The sequence below is a fragment of the Pipistrellus hanaki genome (assembly GCF_964339955.1).
Source record: "Pipistrellus hanaki genome assembly, chromosome: 13".
In the NCBI taxonomy this organism is placed as follows: Eukaryota; Metazoa; Chordata; class Mammalia; order Chiroptera; family Vespertilionidae; genus Pipistrellus; species Pipistrellus hanaki.
In genome coordinates, this window is record NC_140515.1 from 18804045 (window position 1) to 18827325 (window position 23281).

At 51.1% G+C, this 23281-nt stretch overlaps 1 protein-coding gene across 3 annotated transcripts in view; it reads right to left on the reverse strand.

The window, feature by feature from the left end:
• The window catches only part of FLNB (filamin B), a 139870-nt gene that overhangs the window by 23740 nt on the left and 92849 nt on the right, over nt 1–23281 (reverse strand). Inside the window, exons 20-33 of one of the 3 annotated variants that reach the window (XM_084901585.1) lie at nt 20847–21109; nt 18897–19494; nt 18273–18446; nt 17319–17481; nt 16523–16683; nt 14139–14306; nt 12003–12126; nt 10924–11080; nt 9735–9924; nt 7751–7998; nt 5232–5270; nt 4375–4477; nt 3557–3697; nt 535–663 (exon numbers count right to left, since the gene is read on the reverse strand). In XM_084901585.1, coding sequence (XP_084757711.1) covers nt 535–663; nt 3557–3697; nt 4375–4477; nt 5232–5270; nt 7751–7998; nt 9735–9924; nt 10924–11080; nt 12003–12126; nt 14139–14306; nt 16523–16683; nt 17319–17481; nt 18273–18446; nt 18897–19494; nt 20847–21109 — 2658 coding nt within the window. Of the gene's footprint in view, nt 1–534; nt 664–3556; nt 3698–4374; nt 4478–5198; nt 5271–7750; nt 7999–9734; nt 9925–10923; nt 11081–12002; nt 12127–14138; nt 14307–16522; nt 16684–17318; nt 17482–18272; nt 18447–18896; nt 19495–20846; nt 21110–23281 lie in introns of all 3 variants that reach the window. The other 2 variants (XM_084901584.1, XM_084901586.1) reach the window with 2 other exon arrangements.

Consider the following 23281-nt stretch of genomic DNA (forward strand, 5'->3'; position numbering starts at 1 on the left):
CGGAAAGGACTGCAGGAGTCCCCGTCTCCCGCCACTGCTCTTTGGAATGTGCGGACGAGAAAGGGCCGGAGCCCCGCACGTCAACCACACACACGGAAGTGTCACACACACGGCCACGCTGGGACTGGAGGCCATGTGCAGATCCCATTAGAATCACAGGTTTTAAAGTCTGCACAAAGACAATGCACACGCACACAGAGCCAAATAACTCATGTGGTCCCATGGACACACTACATGTGCAAAAAGAACAAAACCAAAAACATCATCAACCAAAACACTTAAAGATTTCAGGCAAATCACATAAAACGTTTCACAGCGTGAATCTGATTTCAATCAGAACCCCAGGAACTTCAAAAAGTCCTGTTTTGGATGGAAGACAGAGCAGCTGTGACTGAGATTTACATGAAACAAACAAAAAAGATAAATACTACTACCCAGCAGCCTTCTTTTTAAAAGCTGCCCTGGGGTCGTGTCCACTGGATTCTCAAAGGAAGAGCTGAGAGCATATCACCGCACGCACGCAGGTCACAGTACCTTCTCCTGCATCCTCGGTGACGATGGTGAAGGTGGCGGTTTTGTTGGCCACGCCGTAGACCAGCCCTGGACCGTAAGCAGACACGCTCCCACTGTTGGGGTAGTTCACGTAGAACTGGAGCGGGCTCTCTGGGTGTGCAAAGAACACAGACAGAACGGACTCAGTGCGGGGGGATGCATACCTCGGACAGCGGCGCTTACCCTCCTCTAACGGCAGGCAGGTGTGGCGTCACCCAGGCAGAGGCAGAACGCGAACCGAGCCTCTGCTGGAGATCACCATCTTAGGACACCCAGGGCGTCTACTCCCTATTGCTCCTTCAAGGCTACACAGGAAAACAAGCCTAAGGCTGCTCCGGACTACAGGGGGCGCTACATAAAACAGGGGAGTCTGGCTCCCGGTGACTAGTCAGGACAGGGGTGGGGAGCCTTTTTCTGCTGAGGGCCATTTGGATATTGAAAACACCAGTTGAGGGCCACACAAAACTATCAACGTAAAGAATCAGCCTGCTCTGTTTGGTCAAACATTTAATGAACTCACCCCTGATGCCTTGGGAGGGCCAGACCAAACGATTTCGTGGGCCATGGCGGGCGGGGCCTTCCCCACTCCTGAATTAGGAGGGAGCGGCCCACCACGGGAAGAAATGACGCACTACCAGAGGGGACACAGCTGGGAAGGTCTTTTGGGAAGGCAAAAGGGGAGGCCCTAGAAGCCCACCCCACACTATGGGAATTTATCCCACTGTGGTCTCTGTACCTACTCTCCCCCGCCCTCCCCCCACCGCACACCCCCCAGCCCTAGGCAAGCACTTCCATTACCACAGTGGCCAGATGCAAATTCGGAAAAGCACAGAGCCGAACAATAGGGGGCTCTCCTCTCAGGTCACTAAAGAATGAGGGATCTGTCTGTCCGTACTAACTTGAGAGATTATCCACAATGTGTTGCAATAAAAAGAGAAAAGGGCAGTTTGCTGCATAATATTAATATCATTATCCCACTCCTTTAAAAACAAAACAACAAAATTACAGGCATGTTTGTAGGTACCAAGAGAAACATCCACACACAGACCAGCAGGGAGGTAGGAGGAAGCGGGAGAAAGACTTTTTTTTTTTTTCACTTTCTCTACATCTGCATCTTTGAGGTATTTAAATAGAAGCAGATAACACATTGTTGCTTTGAACAAATATTACGCCCAGATATATCCATAAACTAAAGCAAACATCCAACTGGGAGAAGTATTTGCAATTCCTACCACCAACGGCTAACCTCTCCAGGATTGAAATTGCTCCCAGAAACGGGTACCACCAAGGCCAAAAGACCAAACAGAGAAGCCAGGCCATGGATACCAACGTTCAGTTCACAGAAAAAGAAATACAAACGGCCTGTAAACATACAGAAAGCTGCTCAATCTCATTCACAAGAGCAATGCCAATGAAGCAATACTGAGATACTGCTTTTGCAACCATCGGTTGGGCGAAGATCCAAAATCCGGGTAGCATACTCCACTGGCCCATCTGTGGAAAAGCAGGCGCCCTCTCCTCCATGGCCGGTGCGCGTGGGAACCGGAAGAGCCCCAGTGAAAGGGAACTTGGCAAGTTTTAGCAACGTGATGGACGCCTGTCCCTGTGGCCAGAAATTCCGCCCACAGAACCGCTCCTCACAGGTCCGCCTTCGCCGGTGTGACATGCTGGGCGGGAAAGGCTAAGACTGTGGCAAAAGGTGGAAGAGGCTAACTGTCCTCCAAGGGGCAGTGGTTAAACGTGCCACGGCCCAGCCAATGGGCGGGCGCTCTGAAGATGCGCTATCGTTTGGACGTGCACAGCTCGCCTGCATACACTGTTAGATAAAAAGGACACAATAATGTGTAGAGGATGCTACTATTGGTGTAAAAAAAGGAGGCAGGATTAGAAATCTATTTTCCTGTTTGCCTGTAGGGTCTTCAACATATTCTGAAATCCAACCTAAAAAATTAGCAGTCAGAGGGCAAGTGAGGGTTATGATGGGTGGGAAGGAAACCTTTCTCCACATCATCTTCTAAACGACGTGTATGTGGCCTACTCAAAATATTAAATTTTGAAAAAGGAGACGAGCCCTAACCAGTTTGGCTCAGTGGATAGAGCGTCGGCCTGCAGACTGAAAGGTCCCAGGTTCAATTCCGGTCAAGGGCATGTACCTTGGTTGTGGGCACATCCCCAGAAGGGGGTGTTGCAAGAGGCAGCTGATCCATGTTTCTCTCTCATCCATGTTTCTAACTCTCTATCTCTCTCCCTTCCTCTCTATAAAAATCAATAAAATATGTTAAAAATAAATAAATAAAAAAGGAATTTAAGGAATTTTTAAGAAAAAGAGCAGGAATAACAGTGCTCGTTGGTGGACACGGAAACCTGAGCTGGTTTTCCTCGTCAAGGGCAGTGTGACAAGGGGGCAGCTTAGCCTGGCCAGTGTGGCTCAGTGGGTGAGTGTCAAACTATGAACCTGGACATTGCGGTTCGATTCCCGGTCAGGCACATGCCTAGGCTGCGGGCTCAATTCCTACTGTGGGGAGTGCAGGAGACAGCTGATCAATAATTCTCCCTCATTGTTGAAGTTTCTATCTCTCTCTCCTCTTCCTTCCTCTCTGAAATCAATAAAAAATACATTTAAAAAAATAAAGAAGGCAGCTTGTCCTCTTCTCACAACCTCTTCCTCCCCACCCCCACCCCAAGCCCGCGCCACACAGGGCTCTGCAGGCCAGGCTGGAAAGTCCCTCCATGTGCCTCACATTTTCCTTCCAGCTCATCCTTTGGCCACACTCGGCATCATGACAAAGACACACAATCACAGCCCCGAGGGCCTGCATTGTGACCCGGACACTTAGATGCACCATCTCTCCTGGAAATTAGCCACATCTGCTGGGGTCACAGGCTATTAGGTTTCACAGGGACACTGACACTACATTCCTCAACCTGCCAGTCAGTAAACCTCCCAGAAGCCCCGGCTCCCGAGTCCCGGAGCCCCGCAGGGCGTGCGCGGAGCCCGACTCACCGGGGATGTGGCTGCCCATGTACTTGATGTGCATCTCATGGAGCCCCACCTCCGTGGGGGCGTATCTGACGGTGACTGTGCCGTCCTTGTTGTCCACGATCTCGGGGGTGGCCGTCTTCCCGGAGGGCATGTGGACCTCTCCTGTGGACACAGGGAGACAGAGACAGGCCATGAGCCACCAGCGACTGCCCCCGGAGAAGCCGGCACGCCGGTGGCCTTCCGAGTGCAGGTTTTCAGATCCAAGAGCACTCACTGCTGCCTAAAACCCCCAAGTTCTAGAACAGGAAAACAGACCTACATTTCCCCTTTATTTTGTTCCTTCTGCTCCCACAAAATGCAGCAGCAACTCCTGAACCCTGAAGACACGTTAGAACCCTGAACAGGACTTGACTGTGAGGAGAGGGTCAGCAGAGCCTCCACCCAAAGAGAAGCTGGCAGTCAAAGGCGGCTGGCAGAGAAAGTGACTGCACCACAGACCTGTGTCTGCACCGCCCTGGGAGAGTGGGAGACAGAGAGGCAGGAAAAGGGGGAGCAGGAACCCAACAGTTGGAAGTATCTAAACGCAGTAGTTGTTCACCCAGAGAGGACCCCCAGCTCTCTCCACGACATAATGCAAATTATACACGACCACCTCCTCAGAGGCACACGTAGATACACAGCACGCTCTGCAAGGTCAGGGGCCCATGGCCCATCCCAAGCACAAGAACCAGGGATGCTGGGATCAGGAACGAGGGTCTGGGGACCGGTGGGACCACCACCCGTCACCGACCAGGCGAGTGAGTGCGAGTGAGTGAAACAGCTTTCATGACAGTGCTTACCGGTGATCTCTCCTTTTCTGACCGCAAACGGGATGACCAAGTCGAAAGGTTTAAAACCCAGGCCGTTCATGTCACTCACTGGGACATAGGCCTCTTCGGTGACCTAAAAACAGGAAGCCGCGGTCAGCTGGGTAAAGTGGACAACAGCGTGGGCTAGTGAAGCTACAGGGGGCAGAGCAGCTGGGAATTTTGCAAGCCAGTGCAGCCAGGATTTGGGAAGGTGGCGGCCCATATGGTGTGGGCTTTGTCCAACCGGCCCTGGGGCCCCAGACCGAACCCGAGGGCTCGGAGAAGTCATGTTGACCAATCACTGACCACCACCAGGCAGTTCGCTTGTAAAATTCCCAGAAGCGCCCACGGGAAAGTGAGACAGTGAGAGGCAGAATGTCCGTGAGTCCCAAGAGGCTCCACCGGGAAAGGTTTAGTGCCGTGGCCTGGAAAAGAAGGTGTGTTTTAAGTGGCAGAAAGGAGCAGCAGGTGGCTTTCCCTCCGAACAGAAACCAAATGTGCAAGTGGCGGCTCTGAGAGTCAGCAGGAGGGCTGAAGACAGCTGTCCATCTTTCTCTTTAAACAGAGACACACTGCACCGAGCGTGATCAGACGTGACGGTGGGCGATTCGTGGAGGAGCGCAGACGATGACATGGTGGGTCTCACGGCAGAGAAAGCAGGGTTCATTGTGATGGACTGATCAGTGGGGGACAAACCAGTGACCAGGACACCCAGAGGGCTTAAGCAATCCCCAGAAGCAGGCTGTAGCTTTTCTGAAATGAATGCCGAGTAAACACAGAAATGCAAAAAAAAGGAAAAATAAAAAAAAGTGTACCCAGGGCCTGAATCCAGGGGAACATGCATTTACCGGTGCCTCCTCCACAGCCGTGACTTCCCCATCTGTGGCCTGGTTGGTGGCAAATGGAGATTAGTAGGGAATCTCATGGGCGGGACGTTGCTACTCAGTAGGCTCTGCACCCTGAGGGCTGCTTCCTCCCCACCTGCTCGTCATGCACAGCAGAAAGCCTCTCGCTCTACCTCCTTCCTACCCTTGTGGGGAGCAAGCTGACATCTTCTCTTCGAACGTCAGATCCACGTGCCCTTTGAACCCACGGCCCCATTCCTAGGAAGCAGATCTATAGAATACTAGCAGGAAAGTCTATAGGTAAGTGCAAGGGGTTTTTCCAGAGCTGCTTGCGGTCATGAAAACCTGAAGCAACCTACATGCCCATCTGTAAGGGAGTCGGCTAAGTAAATGGTGCGCGTCTGTCCATCCTGGAGAGGCGGTCCAGTCCGGGAAATGAATATGGACGGGTCTTCCCGATGAGGGAAGGAAGCAAGTTGCAAAGCAATGTGCATGGTGTGATCCCGGCACAGAAAACGGTGGGAAATGCTACCACTCTGCCTCTGCAGCATGAAACTGGGCAAGTGGTTTCCTGTTCCCTTGGTAAGTGTCTACAGTAGTTCCTATTTAAAAAATCTTTATAAATTAAATTTTCAAAAACCAGACTCCATGTCCCTGATCCAACCGACCTAGTAAGAGAGGGGTTCCCTCTCCTGCCAAATCGAACAAGCATCGGAAGGCCTGCCTATGCAGCAAGGCCCACGGACCCCTGCTCACGCCTTTTCGTGTGCTTTGTCATATGCTGGAAGGGAGCTTCCCTTACGAAGGCAGCTTTGTGAGCGTCAACATTTCTAACAGCCCCATCCCCTGCTTCTAGGGGCCTCTCAGACTGGGGACATGCAGGGACACTCGGCCAGGGAGGAAGATCTTTCCGTGGCTACGTGATGGCCTCTGAGTCAGGACTTCTCAACAGTGATGAGCAGATAAGCTGCCAGAGCGGTGACTTCCTGAGCACGTCTTCTGCGTGATATACAGAATTGAACCAGCCCACCCCGTCTCCCTGAGACATTTGCTCCAAAGGCAGGACTGGGTGTTCGTGGCCTTTTGGCCCCAAGACTGCAGAGGGAAGGCATGGAATCTACCCATAAGGAGCCAATGAAAAGAAAGTCTGCCTGTAGGCGAGGCTGGAGAAAGCGCGGAGGGGAGATGAAAGACGTAAGCCTGGTCCTGTGGGTGATGCTCCCTTTAGCCGTCAGCTGTGGCTCGGGGCAGTGTGTCCACACAAAGCGTCCTTCGTGCAACCCAGGGTTAAGGGGACATTGATTCCTACTGAGTTTGGTGGCTCCCCCTTCAGGCCTCTGACTTGTCTGCACAAGGACCCTGCCCAATGCGAGCCGACCAGACAAAACCCCCGAGATGGGACCCTTCTCTGGGATGAGGACGCCAAGCTTCCAGCCGCGCTTCCTCCAGCCCCGAAGGAGAAAAGCACTCCCAACTGAGCAGCGTCACAAGCTGACAAGTGTTTGTATCCCTGAGGCGTGCAAGAGCCTCCAGACCTCTGGCACACTCACAGATAAACAAACGCGACGGGAGGGAAAGAGCTACAGCACACAGCACGGTGTTGGCAGACAGACTCGGACTTCTGTGTGAATGGTGTCTTCGGGCCCTTCTCCATGGCTGCATAAAGTGTAATCCTGAGAAGGGCCTTTGAAGGCTGGGCGGGGGGCCAGGTCACCGAGGCCTATGAACTCTGCAGCCAAGGGTGGCTGTCGCCACGGCCTCAAAGGACATGGGGTGAGGGACCGCACAGCGCTCGGCAGCTGTCTAGAGCGGGCACTCTGGGCTCCGTGGACTGGAGTCTGACCCCTCCTCCTACCGCTCATTCGTGAAAGGGCCAACAATGCTTGCGTTGAGGGTTAACTGAGTGAATGCTGCTAAGGTTTCTAACCACTTTCCTGGTTGAAGAACCTTAATAGTCAGAGAAAGATCTAAAAGTCACTCGGATTGGAAATTAAAGAGCCGCGTCCTTCTTTGGCCTAGAAGTGTGCATAATGGTTTCTTTCTTCCAGATGTTCCTAGTTTTAAAAGACAAGCTATTTCCCTTCACGTGCAAAGTCTGAATCTCTCCAAGCGCAACTGGAGGTACTCTGAATCACGGGTTACCGAAGTCAAGCCTCTCTCCTCCAGACCATGGTGGTCGGAAAGCAGGAAGGGGAAGGACAGCAGAACAAAAAAGAATAATGTTTCCCTTACAAGTGTTTTTTTTTTTTGTCAGTTTATCTTTCTGAACTGTGCTTAGGCCAGGGCACTGCCGAAGACCCTTAGCATGCTGGGTACTTGGTAGCTGGAACATTCCCTAAAAACTCTCAGAGCCAAAGGCTCTCTGGGATCCTAGAGTGTCCCTAAAAGGTCATGGCTGCTTAAGAAAAAAAATTTTCAAGAAAAAAGAAATGTGGGAGGGGATGTGCTAGCCAGGGTTTAACAAATGGCAGCTATTACTGTTCCTGCCAATAACAGATGCTGCAGAGAAGGGGTTTCCTTACCATTACAGTGAAGGGGCTGTTGGGGATATCAACGCCACCGAAGCGCACGTAGATGACGTAGGTGCCCGGCTTGGCAGCCGTGTAGAAAATGTCATAGGTGCCGTCCTCATTTTCGATAACGTCGGCCTCAGCCTCGGTGCCGTCCGGGGTCAGAACCGTGCAGGTCACTTTCCCCTTCCCGGCAGTCTTGGCGTCAACCACAAAGCCCACCTCCTCGCCGGTTTTCACAATGGAGGCGATTCCAGGGCCTGGAGAAAAGTTCAGGAGGAGAGAAGCTTCAGCTGTGGGCAGTTCCCCTGGAGACCTAAACACAAACCACACGCTCTCGTGTTGTCTGCGTCTATAAACGTTAGACCTTCAACTGCCACCACACACAGGGATGTCCCAGGAATCACCTGGGGAAGGTACCGCTCAAGGGAGCATTTCACCTTTGTTTATTAAATAAGGAGGATCTCAGGCTCTGGGTGTCAACCAAACTTTGGATCTGGTCTGCAGGCATTCAGGGGTAGGGGGATGAAAGTCAGCGTTCATTAGCAAACATATATTGGGCATTTTCTTAAGGGCCAGGTGCACACAAAGGTGAGCTAAGCACCGTTGAGATGCTCCTAATATAACAGAGCAGTGGGATGCAGGCCGGGCACCAAGAATGACAGCTCAGCCTGCTGTGGAAGTCCTGAGGGGGAACTAAGTTACAGAAAAAAATGCTCAGTTGTTCTCCAGAGAGGTGTCCTGTGAAAGTCCTATCCCAGGGTTGCCACGTTGACAGAGGGCTTCCTGAGAAAAGGGGAAATGGCTGCATTCTGAAGCGTGGGTGCTTCTGGCTAGGGAAGACTTTCAACCTCGGTCCCGAAACAATGACCAATCTCCCTTTCTCTTTGTAGATCCCTTTACACAGGATCCACACAACATCAGGGAGTGCAGAAAAGTGTAAATTAAAAGCACATTGGCAAAAAAAAAAAAAAAAAAGGGAGGAAGTCAAGGTGGGCAGAAACAACAGGGATAAGAACAGGTTGTTCAGACGTGAGTAGAAGCCAGACTTTGCAATCCCCGGCATGACAGACCAGGGGTGTGGCCTGTGTCTGCTCAGGATTCCGCCTGAGCTAAGGAAGGGAAAGCAAGGAGGAAGTGACCTCCCAGTATTACATGCCCTCAGGTCAACAAAGGTAATCCAGACCTAGCCTGTGGCAGACTGGCCACTATTTCACACTTCCTCAAATGTTGCCAGGGGTGAGCCAAAGAAGGGAGAAGGCGAGCCATTTACAAGCTTGCCCTGAAAGCCAAAAGGTTTTCTCCGTTCAAAACAAGACAAGACAGGAGAGAAATAGAACACATCAAGGGGGACCTATGTTTAGTTTTATTGAAAGAGAAGCAAATCTGTTTCCTTTCAGACATGGGGAATTCATGCTTTGACATCTGCTTGAAGCGGCATCAGAGCGATAAGAGCTGTTCTTAGAAACTGAAGGACCCACAGAGTCCCAACAGTTGTCTCTTAGACGTGGAAGGGCCTGCGGTGCTCACATATTCCTGGAGCACTCCCGAGAGACTTAGACATCAGTCCCAAGTGTGGAGGGAAAAACCTCGATGCATGAACTGAACGTGTTTCTCACAGTGGCCTGAGGTGACCCTGAATAATTAAACAGCCCAGGATTTGCATCCATCTGCCGCTTTTCCTGGGAGCAGCATCACAGCTGACGTCTCAACAAATGCAGCCGCTTCGAAAACAATCCAATAATGACAGCTTCTGTGTGCCTGGCGCTGTGCAAAGCATTTTTCATGCCTGACCTCATCCAATCCTTGCAATAACCCTGGGAAACAGTTTCTGATCCTTAGAAGAGGTTCTTGAATTTAAATGTTGTAAAAAAAAGATCTTCCATTTAAGTCTGACCGAAGCTCAGCGTGGTTGAGCATCTGGCCTTGATCACACAGATCTTACGTGGCAGAGAAGGGATAGGCCCAGGCTTTCCGATCCTCGGCCTGCACTCACCTGTGGCCAGACACTTGCTGGCATCGCCGGTCTGTGTGGCCCGGATGCGGTAGGGAGACAACGGGATGTCATCCCCCCCGTAGGTGACCCCGATCATATAGCGGCCGGTCTTGTCGGGGATGTAGGTGACCGCGTAGGTGCCGTCTTTATTGTCATGGACATTGGCTCTTTTGGGTTTTCCCTCTTGGTCCTGCGGAGCACAGAGAAATGCTACTTAGGATGTGGTCCTCAAGATGTAGAAACAATTCATGGGAAAACCTTGGGGAGGAGACAGAATTACTGGCTTCACACAATTCGATTGGTAGGAAGTGGGGGAGGCCACAGATGTCTTTAACACGATGGACATAATCAATTTTTAGTAATTTTTCTGTCAAGTGAACAAATAGTGTTTTATCCCCCAATCCACTGGCACATGCCCCAAAGGGGCAGAGGTCCTGCTTGCACATCACCACACTCACTCCCTTGTCTCCTCGGTAACAGGACCCTAATCCTCAGTTAGGTGCACTGCTCCCAGAATAGAACACTCCACTCCCCAGCACCCTTTGTCACTAGGTCTGGCCACCCGACCTGACAGATTTCTGGCGAATGAGAAGTCTTGTGAGGGAGGATGAAAGGCTCTTTGGGAGAGCTGATTGATGGGAAGGCTATTTCTCCCATCTGTCTTCCTCCTTTAGCCTGCCATGTGGATCAATAACCAGGGCACTGGGGCCTTGTGGTCCACGAAGACCTAAAGGAGACCTGAAGGACAGATGCCACAGGCGAGGACCAAGAAGCAGAGATGGGCCTCCTTCACTGATGAGTCACAGCACCCAGGTGCCTTGCCCCTGGCTTCTTTAACAGGAGAGAATAATTACATGTGTTTAAGCCACTCTTATTTTGGAGCTCGTGATACGCAGCAGAACTTAGTCCTAACTAATCCAATGAGTAACTTAACATTTTAACATAAAAACATAGGACTAGCTATAATAGCAAATACATGAGATTCACCCAAAGGTGGTGCTTGGGGCTACACCCTCAGACCTCTCAGACAGGCAGGCACGTCCTCATGCACATTTACGGACTCTCTGGTGGGAATAATCTGTCAGACAGTGGTACCATGCCAGAAGCTGGTTATTAACATCCTGGTTCTTACCTCTGGCCAGAAAATTAGGCTTTATGAGTCTGACTCCAGAAAAGAACTCAAAGTTACCGTTATCTGAACAGCAAGCAGGCCTTCCCCAGCATCTCTGGCATCGATCGCAAACTCCACCGGAAGACTGGCGGGCACACCATAGGAGCTGAGGCCTGGGCCACTGGCAGTCACTTTGCTGGCATCGTATGTGGGAAGGACCTTGACCTTAAAGGGACTTGACAGACACACAACCCTCGGTCAGTATGGATACACATCAACCCTGCTCCAGCTGATCTCTCTCACACAAAGAAACTGGGACTGCAAAGAGGATTTCTACAGCAGATAAAAATGGTGAGTTTAGTCAATGTCTTAAGTCCAGCAGAAATTTACAATTATGAGGCAGTAACCATCATACAACAGACCAGCTTTCCCTGGCTGCAATCCAGGGGATATAGACTAATTTCAAAATTAGTTTGGGAAACATGGGGTTAAACATATTTAGCCTACTTTTATTATGCTAAAACAATGGTCAATAGAAAGAGAACACCGAAATTTCAGGTTTAATGTTTTACCGCATCTTATTTTCAATTTTTAGTATGCTTTAGATGGTATGCTATTAGTAAATACATAAACATAATTTATAAATCATATTTCTATGTAGCTAGCCATACATTCATATCTTTATGTAAAATATGTATGTTGGGGTATGGACAAAGCTTTTAAACCTTAAATATGATTTTTAAAAATCTTTGAAGGCTGCTGTGGGAGGTAAAGAGCTTATGCAATATTTTCTGTATTAATATGAATGAGGAATAAGATTTCTATCCAACCCTTTGAGGATAGAAAAGTAAAAAAGTAGAAGTCTTTGCCTGAATCAGAAAACTACTTGCAGGGTCAGAAGAAAAAAAGACTGCTAAATTAATGCATCTTCACCCCAAATTCCCAACTCCTTAATTCCAGCTGGTCTTTAAGTTAACAATGGCAGAAAGGGGTAGGAGGGGAAGCTAGGGGCAGGAGCCACAAAGGTTCTCAGTAGGACTTGTAGATCAGATGGATGGATGGATGGATGGATGGGCCACGAGAGCAATGCTGGGGAACCCTGCAGAGGGGTGGGTTTGAGTCTGGTTTGGACCCTTCCCTCAGTGTCAAGAGCTTACCTACGAGGGATCTCTTCATCAGCATATTTCACAGAGACCATGTACGGCCCTTCTTGGGATGGGGTGTAGGTCACCGTGTGTGTGCCATCCCCATTGTCCACCACATTCACCGGCTCCACCAGGCCTGAGGGCAGAGATGAGAGGTCTGAGGAGCTGCCTCCCCTCCCCTACACTCCACCCTGGGCTGAGTTCAAAAAGGATCACATTCATCCCCAAGAGCTATTCATTTCCACTGATGAATGAAATAAATGCAAGCGGCCACAACCAGAGGCTTAGGAAATCACAGGAGACAGGATCCTCAATTCACGGCTGCAGAATGACTCCAGGAGACACCGTCAGCTTGTTATTGGCTCAAGTACCGCAGCCAGCCCTGGAGTATACTTTAGGAGACTGCCTGCACTTGTTCCGGAGGGCGTATGGCAAAGGTGCATGTTGCAGACATGTTATGACATCCTTTCAAGCTGGTTAGGCATGCTTAAGACATGGCAAACTTTACAGCTGGAAAAGGGCCAAAGAGTCCAGAACTCGGAATAGCAAAAATTAACCAATGGGTTGGCCAGTCAAGACTTGTGGCCATGCCGAAACCAGTTTGGCTCAGTGGATAGAGCGTCAGCTTGCAAACTGAAGGGTCCTGGGTTCAATTCCAGCATGTACCTTGGTTGCAGGCACAGCCCCAGTAGAAGGTGTGCAGGAGGCAGCTGATCGATGTTTCTAACTCTCTATCCCTCTCTCTCTTTTCTCTGTAAAAACTCAATAAAATATATTTAAAAAGAAGAAGAAGAAGAAGAAGAAGAAGACTTGTGGCCACTTTGGCAAAGACCAAATGGGCAGCACATTGGGTGTAAGTGCAGGGCAGGGGAGGTGCCCTTCTCATGGGGTGAGGGAGCCATCAATGTGATGCATGCAGGAGACAGTTGGAGGTTATGTTAAAGCATAATCAAGGCATGCATTGGGCCGGTAGATTCTAGATCCTGGTTCTAAACACAAGCCTCAGCGATGGGTCAACTGCAGGGTAAGTTAACCAAAGCGTAGCATGCACATTAAGCAAAGCAGAGGAGGCACATGCAAGGCAATTTCAGGGGTGAGGCCAGCAAGAGGCATTCTGATTGCATCAATTAGAGTAGCAGCCAATAGGAAAATGCAAACCTGTTTCCATAAAGTCACCCTCCGGCTCCCCTTTAAAGAACTCTGAAATGGCTTTCAAGGGGCTGCGCCATGACTGGGAATCTGTCTCATCAGCTAAAATTAAGAGGCTGTTACTTAAGAATCCTCCATAACAGAGGTACATATATCTAAGCTTCCCCCTTCTCCCCACTCACTCTCTCACGCACACGCACGGGTACACACAGAGGCTCAGAAACTCTGTACAATCAAGTTCTAGCCCCAGGACCTCATTTCCCCAAACCACTCCTACCTTGAGCTTTAAAGGGCATTACCTCCTCCTGAACTAACTCCTTCAAGGAGAAAGCTCCTCTTCAGAAAAGGTGCCTCCTCAGGGACAAATCCAGATAATTTAAGGAATTTAAGGTAACTTAAGTGCTTTGTCCCAAAATGGCCTGCTTATCTTACCAAACCCCAATTCCAGGGTGCCAAAAAGGCGGACCAAACTGTCAACAAAGCCCATCCTCCAAAGAGAACCCCTCTCTCCAAGGGGTTGGGACAGTGGCAAAGCCAGGTGGCAAGTGGGCCGAGTATCTGCCATGTCCAGAAATGTGGAGGCATGTTCCCTGTGAGTATGAAGGCATTTCAAACAGAGGTATCACCTCTGAGCCAAACCCAGACTAACCAGACTAACCCCCGTCACCTCACAAACACAGAGATACAAAATGAAGCAGCTGCACAATTATTACACATGGGAGAGCCCACCACCACCTGCTCCATCTCCTACCCTAAAGAACTGAACCTGGGTTGTGGTTCCATCCCTGGTAGGGGACGTGCAGGAGGCAGCCGATTGATGCGTCTCTCAGCGATGTTTCTCTTTCTCTCTCTCTCTCTCTCCCCCTCTCCCTTTCCCTGTCTCTAAAAATCAATTTTTAAAAATTTAAAAAACTAAGTTCATGACCAAACTCAAAAGCTAAGTGGCCGCCTCCCCCGGGGCAAGCTGAAGGTCAGCAGGAAGGCAGGATGCATACTCACCGCGTGGGCCCAGGACCCTCACTTCCAGCGGAGCCAGGCCAGCCTTGCTGCTGTCCACCGTAAAGGACTGGGGGATTCGGGCTCGGACCCCCGAGCCCAACCCGGGGCCAGCAATCTTGACCTTGCTGGGGTCCACAACATCCTTCACAGGAACCCTGAAGGGGCTGCCTGGAAAAGAGGCCATTGGATTCTGAGCTCCATTGGAAGATGTCTGAACTTCACTCGAGAGCAACCAAGCACCAACAAGGCAACGTTAAGTTCAAGGTGGCAGATATCAAGCAATATGTGTCACTCCCCTGATCCATATCCCAGGCAGACATCACCAATCAATCGCGGCAGACCTCCTTGCTGCTGCACTCATACCAGGCGATCCAGTGACCCAAGCAGTCACACAAACAGACCACCAGAGGAAACCAATATGCCATTGCGGCTAACACAGGATACCTGGTTAAAAATAACCCCGCTATGGGTTTGTACCAGGCCAGGGAAAACTGGGCCAATGTTTAACCAACTAAAATTCCCATGAAAGCAAATCAGAAGCTAACAGGTTGCTGAACATTTCACAGCAGCCCCTCCCGAGCTACCTTAGCGATGAAGCCTGACACTAAGACAAACAACCAACGCTCCACCATGACTCCGCCTGGGAAAAATCTGGGGTCTTAGAAGCAATTGGCATTTGGCTCTGGGAAGCAACAGAGAGAAGGGAACATTGAGGATGGGTCTTTTTCTGTTGTTACACAGATGGCCACTTGCTTCAAGCTCAGGGATCTGCCACAGGGCCAAACTCTCACCCTCTCCTGCAAGGGGAATTTCAAAGCTGAGGGTCCTCTAGACCTTTCCCAATAAAGTCAAAATAGCTTTGCGGCATCCACAGCCAGGGGATGCTTCTCTCCACTGCTGCCTGCCTGCCTGGCTGGAGCCACCAGGTCATGCCTGGCCACATTCTCTGAGCCACTGTCCTATCCCATGAACTGCAGAGCTGGTAAAACTCCAAAAGGCACCCATGGCTCTGTATGCTGTCACTGAGCCCTGCTCTTTCTTCATAGCAGTCAAACAGTGGGTTTTAGTGCCATAAACAATAGACAAGAAGCTTCCAGAGGCCAGGAGCTTTGTCTGTCTGGTCCACGGCTGAATTCCCCTTGATACGTGATTACAGAAATTTAAAATGTATATTGCAACAGCTACAAGGTCAAGTTTGAGGAGAAATATTGCCTTAAATAAATTAATGCTTAAATGAACACCTGAGAATTACGTTGAGCAGAACATCAGTGCTTTCTGATCCATGTGAGAGAGAGAGAGAAAAAGTGACTATGAGTGTGTGTGCGGTTGTACACGACAAGGGGAAAGAGCAGGCAGGGTCAGGAATGTGTGTGTGTGGTCCCGGGACACTCCAGCTTCTGGGGAGCCAATCCAGAAACCTGAAAATAGGACTCTCAGCCTGCCCTTCCCCTGGGTCTCACCCTGGGCTCATGGCCTGCAGGGTAAGAACCCTGACCCACCCCAGGCTCCTCCTGCTCTGGGCTCTCGGGTGGGGCTCTGCCCTCTTCCTCACCACTCTCGAGACAAGGCGTAAGCTGACGCAGAAGCCGCCCTTGAGTCCTTGAATTTGCATCCACACCACACCTACACATCTCAATGTGTGTTGGATGGCAAATGTTTCATCAAAACAGAACTAGGACCTATGAAAACTCCTCCTGCCGGAACATGAAAGTTGGAGGGCCCTTACTTACTTAAGTCATATATTTCTTTACCGTCTGAATCGTTTACAGCAGTGGTTCTCTACTGGGGGTCATTCTGTCCCCCACTGGACATATAACAATATCTGGAGACACTTTTGGTTGCCAAAAAATGGGCCACTAAATACCCTACAATGGACAGAATAGCCCCCACAATGAAGAATTATCCTGCCCAAAATATCAACAGTTCTGAGGATGACAAACCCTGTTTTTCAGTAAATGAATATAGTATATCATTCCACAGAAAAGAAATTAAAGAATCTGAGTTGTGTGTCTTTATCAGCTACCAGAACTGTCGATTGAAAAGTAGAAAACAAGATGCATGTACTGGTATAAGAGGAATAAGAACCAACCACAAAATAAGGTGGACATTTTCAACTTTGCAAATAAACAGCTTTCCTTCAAATTGAGAACGAGGTTCTCTAACACATGAAGACAACTGTCAGACAAAACTCCAAGCCAACAAACACTCTTTCATCACGGTTCTGGTCCTGCTGGGAGTGGGGACATTCTTGGAGATGCAGCCCTAGGGAGAACTCTCCCTTTGCAGCTGCCAGCTATCTTTTTTACTCAGGGAGATATGCAAAATCAAACCAGCTTTCATGCAAAATCAACTGTTCTTGGGTTCCTTTCTGAGGGAGAACTTACCAGGGATGTGATCTCCTCCGTATGTGATATTGACGTCATAATCCCCTGGAGCAAAGGGGACGTACTCGGCGCTGCAGCTGCCATCTTTGTTGTCTCTGCAGTTTATCTTTGACTCTGATGGTCCCTCGACGGTGATGCCAAGCCCACCAATTCCTGCCCCTCTGGGAAATGTGGAAAAGAAAGCAAAGTAACACTGGTGGTTCATGCCAGCCTCCTTATTGACAAAATCCATTTAAAATCCCTCCGTAAATTTCCCATTTGGCCAACTCAACTCAGCTACTACGACACTCCTCACACAGGGAATTTCCAACGATGTGGTATAAGTAAAGACAGCTTTGAACCCTCCTTTCCAATCCTTATCCTTTTATTTTTCTTATCTAATTGCACTGGCTGCAACTGCACATACAATTCAGGTATGTGCCTGTGACTGATTCCAATAGGAATTCTTCTAATATTTCACCTAGATATCAGATTGGCTATGCATTTCAGCACTGTCAAGTTAACGAGTTTCCATCTAGACCTGGATTGCTCAGTAGTTTTATGACTGTTATTATCAGTGCTTTATGGTACCTTTTTGATATACACTTGGTCTTTCTCTGTAACTAAGTCTCTACAGAACAAAATGCCTCCTGTATCATAAAAAAAAAAAAAAAAGAAGAAGAGAAAAAAAGCCTCTCAAATGTTGGGAGACTTTACACATATGCAGGCAACACTCATAAAACTTCTTTAAAAGAGTTAAGCTACTTGGAGCTCCTCCTTTTATGGAATCAGCACACACACCCCAGGCCCTGCTCACCGGGTCACCACGGTGAAGACGTTGGGTTTGTTGGTGAAGGCCTCTTTCAGCCCAGGACCTTGGGCTTGAACCCGGGACGGCTGGCAGCCTTCGGTCACAGCCACTTTGAAGGGACTGTTCGGGATGGGCACATCGTCATATGTCACCTCCACCACATGGAGGCCTGTGCAAAACAACAAAAACAAATCGTACAGGAGTTGCCCAATTGTGGGAAATGACACTCCACTCCAGGGTTTTCACATTCATGTCTGCATGCTTTACCATGTTGTTTGAAACAGGAATACTGGTATAATCTGATTTTTTAAAAATGTAAATAGTCTATGTATGCTTTCTGTTCACTTGCATTCACATACCCACCCCCATACCATCCCTCACCCCCCACCCCCCACACACACACACGGTCTCTCCTGCAAACAAAGGTCACTAAGTCTACACTGAAGTCAGTCATTTTAAACATACTACCCCTGTTTTGGGAAAACTCCATCCAGACATTAACCAAAAGACAAAGAAAAAAAATCCATAAAACAGAATATACATGCATCTATAAAAAGAGATTAAAATATCTATACCAGAGTACTTATAGAGATCATATATCCAGGTAATGAGACTATATGGTACTTTGGTGTTTTTCTTCATGCTTTTATCATTTATTAAAATGTTTTATAATTCTTAATATTCAGGAAAGAAATCAATGTGCTAAAAAAATTACACCAATGATCAACATCCATGATATCATCCCATCACTGCTCCGGTGAGGCTCAGGCTAGACCCAGCCCAACCGTCACACAGCAGGGCCAGCACGCCAGGCCCTGAGGGCGGCTCTACGGGGAGGTGGGCTACAATGGTCCCCATCACTTTGCAAGGGCCTCTGCTGAGCACACGGGGCAGACATCAGCATCAGCCACCGGGAGGAAAGGGCCAAGCACGGTTTTGAACAAGGAAAAGTCTACTCACCTCTCTCGAAGGGTGTGTACTCCACCTGGTAGGTGCCGTCGGCATTGTCCGTGACGAAGCACTCGGTGGAGGCCCCCGAGGGGTTGGCGATGTGGGCCTTGATGTGGTTGCCGCCCACCTTCGTCAGGGGCCGGGAGTCGACCGTGAAGTCGGTGGTGGCTTCACGGAACACGTCTGCGGAGCAATCGCACAGGTCAGAACGTCACCAGCATCTCAGAGCCGGGAGCAGCCCACGGACAAGGCTCTTAGCCCTTAAGACACAATGAAGGGACCGCAGACAAGGGGTCCGACGCTCGAGGTCAGGAAGCTAACGTGCACCCACCACACACACACCAGAGAGGAGCCCGCCCCTCCTAGGACAGCCTCAGCTGAGTGACAACACAACCACTGTACACACAGTGTGAGCTGTTCTGTGTGTGTGTTTGTGGGCCTGGATGCTAGGCCTCCAGTTCTGCCTCCGAGGTCCGAAGGTGGGGGGGGGCCCTGGAAGGTGGGGGGGGAGGGGGGATCTGGAAGGTGGAGAGGCCCAGAAGGTGGGGAGGCAAAGGCTGGCGGAGGGGTGGGGGGGTAAGGGGGAGAGAGGGGCGGCAGTGCGCAGCCTCCCTTTCTGTTGAGGGGACCCACCTTTTCCTTCTATTCCCGGCCCGAAGGCTTTGACCCTGCTGGTGTCCACGGCCGGCTCCACCCTGACGCGGGCGGGGAAGTGGGGCACGGGCTCCCCGCCGTACTTCATGGTCAGGGTGTACATGCCGGCGGTCAGGGGCACGTAGGTCACCGCGTAGGTGCCGTCCTCGTTGTTCTCGATGCTGACCTCGGCCTTGGCCCCCGCGTCCGAGACGGCCTCCAGGCCCAGCGCCCCGGGCCCGGCCTCCGAGCAGTCCACGCTGAGCAGCCCGGCCTCGCCCACCTTCCCGCGCTCCAGCCCGGGCCCCGACGCCGTGACCTTGGAGGGGTCGAAGGGCATCTCGATGTCGGCCTTGAAGGGGGAGCCGGGGATGTGGACCTCCTCGAAGAGGATGTTGACGAAGTACTCCCCGGGCTTCGTGGGAAGGTAGGAGACGGAGCAGGTCCCGTCGCCGTTGTCGGAGCACTCGATCTTCGCCTCGCACGGCCCCTCCACGGTGAGGCCCAGGCCGCCGGTCCCCGCTCCTTTGGTGTCGATGGTGAACTTGGCGGGCTTGCCCACCAGACCCCCCTGCAGGCCGGGCCCATGGGCCTTCACCTGCGGGAAGAAGGAGTAAAAAGTCAAACTCTGCTGACACTCGTGTGCTGCCCAGGCAGTGCTTGCTCTCACCACCCACACCCTTAGGCAGCACCGAACTGCCCCTCCGTGAGGTGGCCTTTTCCCTGGGGCCCAGGCTGTGACACGCTCGCTCACACCACGGAGTCAGAGCTGCAAAAGGCCCAGGGGACATGGCCATGAATGAATCAACGCTGAGAGGCCCAGCAGAAAGAGGCAGGCCTCTGAAGCCAGAGCACATGTCCTCTCTCCTGCCATGCCCACCTTCCAGCCCCCCACCTTCCAGACCACCCCACCTAACGGGCCTCCCCACCTTCTGGATCTCCCCACCTTCCAGGCCCCCTACCTTCTGGGCCTCCCCACTTTCCAGACGGGGGATGGGGCATGTAAAGTGGGGTGGAGAGTCCCTCAGCCTGACCTGCACCTCTCGTAATTCAGGACCCCTCTGGGGATGTCTGACTGCCAGTTTAGGGTTAAAACCGGCAGTCGGACATCCCTCTCGCATTCTGGGACCGCTGGCTCCTAAATGCTGGCCTGCCTGCCTGCCTGATCACCCCTAACTGCTTGCCTGCCTGCCTCATTGCCCTAACCATCCGCATGCCTGTCTGATCAACCCTAACCACTCATCTGCCTGCCTGATCGCCCCTATGCACCTCTGCCTTGGCCCCTGCCACTACGGCTTTGTCCGGAAGGACATCCGGAAGGTTGTTCAGCTGACCCGTCTAATTAGCATATTACTCTTTTATTATTACAGCATCTATTGGAGAGTCTACTGTGTGCTGGGCACTGAGCAGAGGCTTCCACATTCACATCTCCCCTACCTGACAGGCTCCCTTTGAAGCCAATACCAGTATTACGCTGACAAGTGAAGGGACAGCTCGGCTGGTGTGGCTCCGTGGCTGAGTGTCGGCCTAGGAACCAAGAGGTCCCTGATTTGATTTCTGGTCAGGGCACATGCCCAGGCTGCAGGCTCGATCCCCAGTAGGGGGCGTGCAGGAGGCAGCTGATTGAGGATGTTACTCTCATCATTGATGTTTCTATCCCTCGTCCTTCCTCTCTCTCTCTCAAATCAATAAACACATTTTAAAAACAAAGTTTAACAAATGAAGGAGCTGACCTCGGGGAAGGGGAGCCCCTCACAGCCAGACAGTGAGAGGAGACGCAGGGAGGGGCCCAGCTGCTCACAGGACCCTGTACGCCGGCCTGCAGGAGAGGGGATCAGCCACGGAGAGCGGACTATCACCACGGCAGGGTTTCGTCCAGGTGTTTGCCAGGATCAGAGGGGGTGTGTTAGACAGCGGGCGGCATGGTCCCCAACAAGAACGGAAGCTGACCTTGGTGGGATCGGGCGGCAGCGAGGCCTCCACCGTGTAGGGGCTCCCCAGCACAGGGTGCCCGTCGTAGGTCACGTCGACGGCGTAGAGCCCCTCCTCTCGCGGGATGAACTTGGCCGTGCTGCTCTCCCGGCCGGGCACCGGCGCCACCAGGCACGGCACCACCTTCCTCGAGGGGCTCAGGATCGTCACGTCCAGCTTGCCTTGGCCTCCCGCCCCTCGGGTGTCAATGGAGAACTCCTGGTCCTTCCCGACTTCCACTCCTGGAAAAGGTAAGCCAATTAACTATTCAGGAACGATTATTCGTATTGACAGTGACAGCTGTCCTTCACCGAACGCATTCCGTACACCGGGCCTTCGGACAGCGCATCACCTCCTTCCCCTTCGACCACAACCCTGTGGAGTGCTGGCCACTAACCAAGGGCTCTCACCGGTGGGGAAACTGAGGCCCGGGAAGGTGGAGTCCTTGGTCGGGGGGCCGTACCCAGCAGATCACAAAGCTGGAGCCCAAACCTGAGTGTATTTGACTCCACACCCTACTTTGCTGGCCGGCACGTTATCATCGGTCACTGTCTCCTCTCCTCTACTCACTTTCGGTGTTCGCTTTGTATCAAAACATTTCCATAACCAGTGTTTTATTTACTAATTCTTGGCAGCAGATTTAATCCTACAGCCAAGAAGGCAAAAGTCACGGAGCTGGTATTTGAAAGGTCTTTGCACAGCAGGCCGCATTTGACAAAAACAGGGGAAGGACTTCGAACCAAAACAAAAACCCTGGGAACTTGAACAGCGTGTGCCCCCCCGCTCCCCGCCCCAGGAAATCCTGACTCTCAGCAGCCCGGGGCCTGCCTCCACGAGCACTGAGCAACCTCTGCAAGGCGGCCCCGGAGCCCCAGTCCCAAAGGACTTTCCTAGCCGGCACTGAGGGTTACTGGGTCTGGAGTGGAAGCCCTCGGTGTCTCAGAGAAAGGAGCGACGAGAGGACACGTGAAAGGTTCGACGGTGGTCATCCCTATGCTCAGAGCTGGCTGCCGCCTCCAGGGACAGAGTAGGCATCAAGCTCGCTTCAGGGCCCTGGAGTGAGAGCTGGCCTCACTCACAACACGAGTGTTTGGGTGACAGGCAAGGAAGACGCTCACGGGTGGCCCCACTGAGACTCGATAGGACCCTCACGGGGGGAACAAGAGGCCTCTCTGTCCTGGGGTTTGCACGGAGCCTCCCACGCACCTGAGCGTGTGTCCCCGCAGGCAGCCAGGCTGCGCCACTGGTGCGAATGCCCGCCAAGGAGCTGCTGACGGAAGGCAGGCTGAGACACTGGGGTGAGCAACGTGAGTTTTTTTTCTTTATTGATTAAGGTAACATATAAGTATCCTTATCTCCCATTGCCCTCACCTCACCCCACTCCGGTTCATGCCCTCACCCCCTGCTGTCTGTGTCCATTGGTTAGGCTTATATGTGTGCATACAAGTCCTTTGGTTGATCTCTCCCTCTTCCCCCACCCTCCCCTACCTTCCCTCTGAGGTTTGAGCATTGGATCGATGCTTCTCTGTCTCTGGATCTGTCTTTGTTCATCAGTTTATATGTTGTTCATTATAATCCACAAATGAGTGAGATCATGCGTCATTTATCTTTCTCTGACTGGCTTATTTCGCTTAGTGTAATGGAGAGCAACATAACTTTAATGCAAAATAAACACGGCCACTGTTTCCTGCTGGCAGATACCCACGCACAGATGCAGAGAGAGGGTCTGGGAGGGCAGAAAACGAGCCGATAACTTTGGTTAACCCTAGGGAGGGAAGAAGGAATGACTAAAGTGGAATTTACTCCTAGTTGTGATTTTTTTAGATGAAAAAAAAAAAAAACACCAGTATATTTATTTCTTGGTAAAAAAAAAATAATAATAATTTTATAATCAAATGCTAAACTTCTGAAGCTGAGTGGTAAGTACATCAGTGTTCATATTATACTATTCTCTTTTCTCTGTTTGAAATTTTCACTAATGAACTTTTTTCTTAATTGAAAAGAAATGCAATGAGCTTGTAGTAATAAGATAACGAACAAGCTAAGGGAATAGCGGGAGGAGGGCGGGCAGTTGGGATGGTTTGTGTGGTCGCTGTGGCTTCTGAGTGCCAGGGAGCTGGCTCTGGTGCTCGACGCCCGACCCTCCTGTGGATGCCCCGGCCAAGGAGAGCTGGCACCGCAGATGCTCGCCAGAAAGCAATGTGCCCGACTCTTTGTAATGAGAACATTCCAGTGTGGTGCCAGCTGAGGGCTGGCACTGAGTTCCTGTGCCAGGGACTGAATTATTAGCTCATTTAATGTTGTCAATATTCCCTTGAGTGTTCCTGATCACCTCCACACATACCCCTCCCCCACCCCCTCCCCTCGCCCCCTGGCTCCACTGCACAAATAAGAAATGGGGCTCGGTGAGCTCA